A 9332-nucleotide genomic window follows, 5' to 3' on the forward strand; every position below is an offset into this window, starting at 1 on the left:
CCCTACACGCAGTCATCTGAAGAACACACTACATTAGAGGGCCCTTGCTAAGGGTCCTGGAACTCATGTTAGTAGAGATTATCTGACAAACTCTAGTAGAGCTAGGCTGATCTATTTGCCCATTCAATTAGCTCACTTTCAGGAGGTAAACATTTTCCTAATCTTGCACCATACTCTTGTGGGTACACCTGTTCTATTTGGGACCTGGCCCCTCTACAAATGAACCATACAGTTTAGGGGACATTTGCATAACTTATACTATAAGTGCTATGAATTCAGAAGAAAGCTCTGTTACTACAGGTCAGAACCCAGCACTGAAAGAGCAGTGGAAGTGAGAAGGTGAATACAAAGATTCCTTCAGGTTTAAAATAGAGACCAGGACAGGGCTCAAAGGCAGAGAGACAATGCAAACCAGGCAGGACAGGACTCTGAACTCCTTAGCGGACCAAAGGGTGATGTGTCCCAAGCAAGATCCTACAAAACAAAGCCTGCGAGACCCGGCCTCGGTATGTACCTCCTTCCCTACCCATGGTTCCAACCGGCCCCTTTCCCGGTCTTCCCGGAATCTCCAGCCGGTTGATCCCCTGGCCAACCACCAGCCGCAGTTCATGACACATCTTGCACTCCTTCCCCAGTTCTGCCCCGTTCGTCCGCGGCCCTAATGGCCGCTTCCCTCTCCAAGGCTACGGGCCCGGTCCCCTAAAGCAAGGCTGCCATGGTAACCACCCTCTTCTCCACCCCATCCAATGTGGGTCTCCAGCCCCAGTAGGTCTCCCGCCTCCGTCCGCCCCCGCCCAGGCCCCCCTCCACTTACCAGATCTCCACCCCCCATGATGGTGGAGTCGTGTCCTCGCTACGCTGGCCTGGAAGACTCAGGGAGAATCCAGAGGAATCGGAGAAAAATAGTTCAGGGACGACCTCGCGGGATCTGGCCCGGGAGCCACCAGCTGCCACTTTCACCGCCCGATCCGGAGGCCACTTCCGGGATAGCGTCATATTACTGAGTTGGCGTCGCGGAACGATGACGTGTGATACTGCCTGTCGCGCCCTGTGGCATCACGTGCCGCTTCCGCTGACTTTTAGGCCTTTTCGTAGCAGCCGCTCTTGTCTTATTTTGGCCGTGTCGGTACGCCGACTCGTCTATTTTTCTTTTTTTGCCTACCCTTTGGTTAAAATGCCACAGCTCTGTTACCTTAGGGCTGCAGTGGGCTCCTCCCGCGGGCCTGCGGCCATGGCAAGGCACTGGCTGTCCCGCTGGAAGCTAGACCCTAGGGTGGATCCGTCTAAGCAAGCCATCTCTCCAGGCACCCACCTCCGCACCCCGGTGTTCCAAAACGGCTTGTCAGAACGATTCTCTTCAGACCGCGACTTGCGGCCACCTTCCTTACCCCAGACCCTTTGTATGGAAATAAATAAGAACCACGAAACCAAAGTTTCTTCTGCTTCTCTGCCCAAGGCTCTGGGCTCTGCCAGCTGCCCACTTCCCTGGTCCTCCGCTACTTAGCCCCTATCTAAGGCCCAGCAGTTCTACGGGTTTCTTTTCTCACAATGCACATTAACCCACGCCTTCCTCTCTCCAGTACTCACTCAGTACTGGCTCTTTGTCAACAGCATTTTAGATATGCCCAGTGATCCTTTCAAAATACCATGTCTTGGGACTAGCAGCTGGCATAATGGTTAGGATGCTGGAATTTCACATGACTGACCAGAATTCGAACCTCAGACCAGTGACTTGAAACTCGTGGCCCAAGATCCTGGGGATTGAAGGGACTGTAGCATAGCCATCCCATCAAGGGGGTGATTTCTCACTTTGTCTCTCTCCGGCCAGCGCATGCACCCTATAGCAAAAATCTCCACAAAAAAAATCGGTGGGCAGGTGGGGTGGTGGTTAAAGCACAGGACAGCCACATGGCCAACCTGGTTCAGAAGACCTGGCGGCTTGCTTTCTCACTTTATCTGGTGAGCACATATGCCCTGTATCAAAAACAAAAAACAAAATACAAAACTTTTTTTTTTTTTTGAGATTTGTTTGCTATAGGGCGCTTCCACTTGAAGGACACTGCGAGCAATCACTCCCTTGGGTGGTGGCTACAGATTGCAATCCTCATTTTCCTTCAGAATTTTTGGCACATGTGTGCTTGCACCAGAGTTCATGCACCAGCAGTTGGCATAGTGGCTATGTCGCTGGACTCCCATGTAGTCTATCACAGTTTGAGTCCTGGACCCAGTGGCTTAAACTCACGCTGGGTGCATGTGAGCCCAAGATCCTAAGAGGAAGACAGAAGAGAAGGGAGTGTGGCCATCCCCCCCAGGGTTGATTTCTTGCTTTCTGTCTCTCTGACTCTGTCTTTCTGAGGGGAAGGGAAAAACAAAAACAAAATAAAACAAAAAACGCTCTAAATAAATAAACATTTTAAAGGATACATGTTGGGGACCAGCAGGTGGTATGGTGGTTAAGAAGCCACACACTTCCACATACATGGTTGACAACGGTTCAAGTCCCAAACCTAGCAGTTTGCTTTCTCACTTTCTTTCTCTGTATCTCTCTGGTCATATTAAAATAAAATGAATAGGGACCAGCAGTTAGTGTAATGGCTGTGTCGCTGGACTCCCATGTAGTCGACCCCAGTTTGAGTCCCGGACCCAGTGGCTTAAACTCATGCCAAGCACATGTGCATGCATGCCCTAGATCCCAAGAGGAGAATGGAAGAGAAGGGATTGCAGCGTGCCCACCTGTGGCATGGCAGTTAAGGTGGCTGGATCCGACATGACTACGAGATTCCAGTTCCCAATTGCGGTAGCCAGGCACCTGTGCATGTGTGCCCAAAATCTAGAGAGGAAAATGGAGAAGGGACTGTGGTGTAACAATAGGGGGTGCTTTTTCATTTTCCCTCTGCTGTCTCTCTCCAAGGGGCACATGTGCCCTGTAACAAATTTCAGAATATAATAATAATAAAATAAATACATAAATGAAATGACCATGTCTTTTGCCCCAACTGTTGCACTCTGTTCTCCCTCCAAAACCAAATGAGAAACCAGTTGTCTCCACTCAGGCCCTGCTTCCACTTTACACTTTGCTTAAACTCATCCCTCCACTCAACTCATCTTCCCAAGATCTTCAGTAATCTCCTGTGTTTAAATGAAATGGGGGGGTTGGCAGGTGGCGTGGTGGTTAAGTGCACTGGACTCTCACATGACACAGTTCAAATCCCAGAACTGGCGGCTTGCTTTCTCACTTATCCTTTTCTCTCTCTCTCTCTCTCTCTCTGCTCCTCTTTGGTCAAATTTAAATAAATAAATAAATAAATAAATAAAAGTTAAATAAAATACTTTTTTTTGGGGGGGAGAGGTTTTGCTATAGGGCATGTGCGCTCACCAGAAAAACAGAGAGAGACAGAGAGACAGAAAGTGAGAAATCATCCCCCGGGGGGAGGGCCACATCACAATCCCTTCTTCTCCATTCTCCTCTCGGGATCTCAGGCACTCACGCACACACACCTGGCATGAATTTAAGCCACCAGGTCCGGGACTTGAACTGGTGGTCAATTACATGGGAGTCTAGCAACATAGCCATTATGCCAACTGCTGGTTCAAAAATTTAAATGAAATAATTCTTAAAATTTTTTAAAGATAAATAAAATGGATGCATTTCATCCTCCTCCTGACTAGTAGACTTTGCTATTGAAGATAGCTCTCTCCTTCCTGAGACACCTTTCTCTCGAGTACTCCCCACCAAACTCCGGATTTTCTTTTCTGCATCCTTCTCAGGGAAATTTTTTTCTTTCTTTAACTGCTTAGGTTCTATCTTAGGTCTTCTCATATATGTTCTTTATGTAATCGGAACTACTCGTATTTTTTTTAGGAATTATTTTATTGGGGGACCAGCAGCTGGTATAATGGCTATGCCACTGGACTCCCATGTAGTCCGCCATGGTTTGAGTCCCGGACCCAGTGGCTTAAACTCACACTGGGCATGTGTGCGTGCATGGCCAAGATCCTGAGAGGAGAATGAAGGAGAAGGGATTGCAGTGTGGCCGTCCCTCCTGGGGGGTGATTTCTCGCTTTTTGTCTCTCTGTCTCTCTCTTTCTGGCAAGCACACATGCCCTGTAGCATAAACCTCTCCCCCAAAATAATTATTATTATTTTATTTAACTTTATTTATTTTAAATTGACCAGAGAGGGACAAGAGTGTGAGAGAGAGAGAGAGTGAAAGTGTGAAAGCAAGCTGCCAGGTCTGGGACTTGAACCATGGTTGACCATGTGGGAGTCCAGCACTCTTAACCACCACGCCACCTGCTGGACCACCACAGTCTTAATTACCACCTAGATGTTAATGAATTATAATTCCATAATCTCCCACCATAACCCTTTTTCAAGGGCAAGTGGTTGCTTTTTTAGATTTTTTAAAGGATTATTTATTTAATTTAACTTATTATTATTTTAATTTGCTATTAAGCACATGTGCTCACCAGAGAGTAATAAAGAGAAGGAAAGTGAGAAAGCAAGCCACCAGATCTAGGACTTGAACTGCTGTCAGCCATGTGGGAGTCCAGCACCTTAACCACCACGCCACCTGCTGGCCCATTTTTTAGATTTTTCCACAGGGTGTGCGCACTGTCAGAGACAGAGAAAAAGAGAGGGAAAATGAGAAATTACTGCCCAGGGGGATGGGCACACCACAATACCTTCTTCTCCAGTCTCCTCTCAAGATTTTGGATATTGATAAACACACACCTGGCTTGAGTTTGAAGTTGAGGGATCTAGGACTCGGACCACAGTCAGCAGGGATTCCAGTGCCTTAACCACTGTGCTCCCTGCCAGCCCCAGCAACAAGATTTTATTTTATTTTTTTAAGATTTATTTGGGGCCCAGCAGGTGGTGTGATGGTTAAAGGCACTGGATTCACATAGGACCGACCACGGTTTGAGTACCAGACCTGGTGCCTTTCTTTCTCCCTTTCTCTCTCTGTCTGTCTCTCACTGGTCAAATTTCAAAAGTAATAATAAATGAGACCCTTAACCACCAATAACCAATTGGTGTAATGGCTATGTCGCTGGACTCCCATGTAGTCGACCACAGTTCAAGTTCCGGACCCAGTGACTTAAAACTCATGCCAGGCACGTGTGAGTGCGTGCCCAAGATCCTGAGAGGAGAAATGAGGAGGAGGGATTGCAGCATGGCTATCCCCCCTGGGGGGTGATTTCTCCCTTTCTGTCTCTGTCTCTCTCTGTCTGTCTGCCGAGCACGTGCGCCCTATAGCAAAAACCTCTAAAAAAGAACACATGCATCCTATAGCAAAAACCTCTAAAAAAAATAATAATAACAACAATAAATGGAAATAAATAATTCTTTTTTTAAAATAAAAAAAGATTTATTTGGGGGTCAGCAGGTGGCGTGATGACTAAGGACTCTGAACTCTCACATGACCAACTATGTTTCAAGTCCTGGACCTGGCAACTTGCTTTCTCACTTTCCCTCCCCTACTCCTCTCTCTTTCACTCTGTCCCTCTCTGGTCAAATTTAAATAAGTAAATAAAATAAAATAAAATAATTCTTTTATTTTGGAGAGAAGTTTTTGCTATAGAGCGCGTGTGCTCACCAGATAGAGAGAGATAGAGAGACAGAAAGTGAGAAATCCCCTCCTGGAGGGGATGGCCATGCCACAATCCCTTTTCCTCTAGGGATCTTGGGTACACATGTACATGCACCCAGCATGAGTTTAAGCCACCAGGTCCAGGAATTGAACCGTGGTTGACTACATGGAAGTCCAGTGACATAGTCATTATGCCCACTGCTGGTCCCAATAAAATAATTCTTAAAAATAATATTTATTTGGGGCCAGGAGGTGGTATGGTGGGTGAGGTGCTGAATTCTACATGGCAGTTAAGGCACCGTATTCCCACATGGCTAGCTGTGGAAGTCCTTTACCCAGTAGCCTGAAAACCACACCAGGTACATGTATATTTGTGCATGCCCCAAATCCCAAGAGGAGGATAGAGGAGAAGGGATTGCAATGTGGCCATCCCCCTTAGGGTATGATTTCTCACTTGCCTCTCCCCCACCCCCTGCCACCAGCAGGTGCATGAGTCCTATGACAAAAATCCTAAAAACAAAAAAGAAAAAGAAAAGGAAAAAGAACTAGAAGGTACAATGAAAAGACAAATGAACAGTAGGATAGGAAATATATTCCAAAATAAGCAAATGATGAAGAAATTGTCAAAAAATAATAAAAACTTAAAATGAGATTTGAATCTCTAGATTGAAAAGCATCACCATGTACATCAATGAAAATTTTAGAACATAAGGAACAGAGAACCTAAGAACTTATTGATGGGGCCAGCAGGTGGCGTGGTGGTTAAGGGTGCTGGACTCCCAAATGGCCAACTGCAGTTCAAGTCCCGGACCTGGCAACTTGCTTTCTCCCTTTCTCTCTCTCTCTCTAAATCTGTCCCTCTCTGGTCAAATTAAAAAATAAACAAAGTTAAATAAAATAATTCTTAAATTAATTAAATTAAAAATTATTATTATTATTATTTTTCAAAACAAGCTGCCAGGTCCAGGACTTGAACCATGGTCAGCCATGTGGGAGTCCAGCACCCCCAGCCACCTGCCAGCCCCTCTTATTTTTTAAAGGGACCAGCAGATGGTGTAATGGTTCCATCGCTGGGCTCCCACATAGTTGGGTGCAGGACTCAAACTGAGTGGCTTGAAAAACACGCTAGGAGTGTGTGCATGCGTATTCAAAATCCCGAAAGGAGATTGGAGGAGAAGGGATTGTGGTGTGGCCATCCCCCTGGGGGGTGATTTTTCACTTTCTGTCTCTGTGAGTCTCCAATGAGTACACGTGCCCTATAACAAGAACCTCTCTCAGAAAAAAGAACTCAATAAGAGAAATGTGTCACACGTGGAAATAAAAATGACGTCAAACTTATCAAAAGAAGCTAGAATGGAAATTTGCAAATTTCTGATACTTTTTTCGTATGAGAATCTGATTCCCAAACTATCTCTTAAGAGTTTGAGGATTAAAATAAAGATATTTTCAGACATGCAAAGACTCAAACTCAGACTCCTATATGTTCTTTCTTAGGGAGTTCGTGGAGGTTATTCATCATACAGAGGAGTAAACCAAGTGAAAGGAAGCCATGGCCCAGGGCACTGGGGAGAGGGAATGGGCAATTCCACCATCCGGGTAGCAGATTTAGACAATGGTGTCAGGAAGATTGTCTTGAAAACACGAATTGGATAGGTTTGGACCAGGCGAATAATTATACGAAGAGGCTATTGAAAGGCTTGGAAACTATTGGGTGATCAGAAAAGTCATGACACATTTTTGCATAGAGAAATGTAGAAAAATATGTCATGACTTTTCCGACAACCCTATAATTATTGGCAGGCCCAAAGAAAAATACACGAATGAAAAAAATGAGGTGATTTATCTTTGTCACACAAATGAATACTTCAGAACAAGCATACATTGAAAAGTTCTTGTCAGTTTCAGTGACACTGCAGCTGGCAGTATTTCTTTTTACTCCATTAAAACCATTTAATGGGAGCCAGCAGGTGGTGTGGAGGTTAAGGTGGCTGGATCCCACGTGGTGAACTACAAAGTTTGAGTCCTAGATCTGGCAGCTTGAAAATCACACCGGGCATATGTGTATGCATGCCCAAAATCCGAGAGGAGGATGGAGGAGAAAGAACTGTAGCATAGCCATCCCTCCTGGGGAGTGATTTCTCACTTTCCCTTCACCCTTTCTTTTTTCCTGTCTCTGGCAAGCACATGTGCCCTATCGCAAAAAAAATTAAAAACAAAGAAACATTTAATAGAAGTAAAAAGAAAAGGATGAAGGGGGCACCCGGATTTGAACCGGGGACCTCTTGATCTGCAGTCAAATGCTCTACCCCTGAGCTATACCCCCATGACTTACTAGGGCTCTCTTCCTTGTCCACTTATGGTGACTCAATAGAACCAAGTTCCACCCACAGAGTTCTGGCACGCTTTGTGTTCTAAGGCTCCACCTCTTTTTCTATCTGTCATCTGCTTTGGCTTTTCTCCTGGCCACCAATAAACTGGGTGGGGACACTTGAAAAATGACATCTTGGAAACTAGCTGACATAAGCAGATAGTGTCCACAATCACAGTATTACTGTGTCAGAATCCTTGGGCTAAAAAGTAACCCAGACATCATCTTGTTCACACCCTGCCTCAAATGAATTGAGGGCAGAAAAGAGAAGGATGATGTCAGTTCTTTCGGATGGGATGGCTCTATCAGGAATGTAAGGAAATCCCCAGGGCAACCAGGGCTAGCTCTGTGACCATCATGGATTGGAAACGAGCCAGCCTCTGACCTGGGGCCCTGGGGAAGTAAGTGCTTTGTCCAGGGTTAAGGAGCGTGGTTCTTATCACTCCTCCAGGGGAGAATCGAGGCCTCTACCCCTCAGCCTGGTACGCAGTGGCAGAGAGCGCAAGAACATAGGCCCAAGAAGCCCTTCTCTTTCACCTCCTCTCCAGAAGGTAGAAAAGCTGAGTGTGGAGAAACTATTGATAGCTTACCTCTTAACCTCAGGAAAGGAAAAACACACTTGGAGACACAAATAAACTTTTTTAATATATATAAAATGACATTGACATTGAGAGTGCATCTAAACATCTGCCTTCGAAATTCAGGTCGAGTGCTGTGATGGGAAGAGATGCTATTAGAAGAGAGGGAATTGGGTGACCTCACCAAAGACAGATGGGCGCTGGCGGAGGGCCGGGGTGTTCCTGCGGTAGCCAAAACGGCCATTGAAGCCCTTGATCAGTTTCAGATCGGCATTGTAGTAGTCATGCCCAGTCACCTGCTGGAGGGAATGCCCTGAGGGCGGGGGCAGAGGACTGAGTCACTCACTGCCTTCCTCACTCCCACTGGGCTGGTATGGGAGCTGAACTCTCAATCCTCAAATATCCTAAGCCTCTTGACTGAAAAGCCAAAGGTTGGGAAGATCAAGGAAAAGAAGCCTTCCTCTAAATCAAACTCCACACCAGGAATAGCTGCAGGAAGATCCTGAATGTTATGTGCTGGGAGAGAAGGGGCCAGAAACTTCTGGGCTAGGTAGCACTTGCCTTGCTCCCAAAAGTGAGAAAATCTCACCCTTGCCTCTGACCCACATCTGCAGAAAATGCACAAGATAGATTTGGCCGAGTGGTGCGAAGGATCACATGACTGGAGCATGGCCAAAGTGTGGTGGAGTTGGGGTGGGAGAAAAGCCTCAGCTCTCTCTTTCCCGTTGTTGCTAAGTCAGGGCTGGAAAACAAGCAGGACAGGGCCTGCTCTGGGAGCACACAGGGGTGAGA

General features: G+C 46.2%; 2 protein-coding genes and 1 non-coding gene across 5 annotated transcripts in view; all 3 read right to left on the bottom strand.

Annotated features, from left to right (window-relative positions):
- The window catches only part of CWC25 (CWC25 spliceosome associated protein), a 34395-nt gene extending 26404 nt beyond the window's left edge, over positions 1–7991 (bottom strand). Inside the window, exons 1-2 of one of the 3 annotated variants that reach the window (XM_027774744.1) lie at positions 7927–7991; positions 929–1163 (exon numbers count right to left, since the gene is read on the bottom strand). The gene's annotated coding sequence lies outside the window, so the exon portion shown is untranslated. Of the gene's footprint in view, positions 1–918; positions 1411–7926 lie in introns of those variants that run through there. The other 2 variants (XM_027774743.1, XM_027774745.1) reach the window with 2 other exon arrangements.
- On the bottom strand, positions 7846–7917 carry TRNAC-GCA (transfer RNA cysteine (anticodon GCA)). The gene has a single exon. It is a non-coding gene; the product is annotated as a tRNA-Cys (tRNA).
- A 590-nt stretch (positions 7992–8581) lies between the features above and the next one.
- SPMAP1 (sperm microtubule associated protein 1) overlaps positions 8582–9332 on the bottom strand; it is a 3885-nt gene continuing 3134 nt past the window's right edge. Inside the window, exons 2-3 of the mRNA XM_027774780.1 lie at positions 9130–9148; positions 8582–8873 (exon numbers count right to left, since the gene is read on the bottom strand). Coding sequence (XP_027630581.1) covers positions 8696–8873; positions 9130–9148 — 197 coding nt within the window. The 3' untranslated portion in view covers positions 8582–8695. The remainder of the gene's footprint in view (positions 8874–9129; positions 9149–9332) is intronic.

This window comes from Tupaia chinensis, unplaced genomic scaffold (assembly GCF_000334495.1).
Source record: "Tupaia chinensis unplaced genomic scaffold, TupChi_1.0 Scaffold000477_1, whole genome shotgun sequence".
Classification (NCBI taxonomy): domain Eukaryota; kingdom Metazoa; phylum Chordata; class Mammalia; order Scandentia; family Tupaiidae; genus Tupaia; species Tupaia belangeri.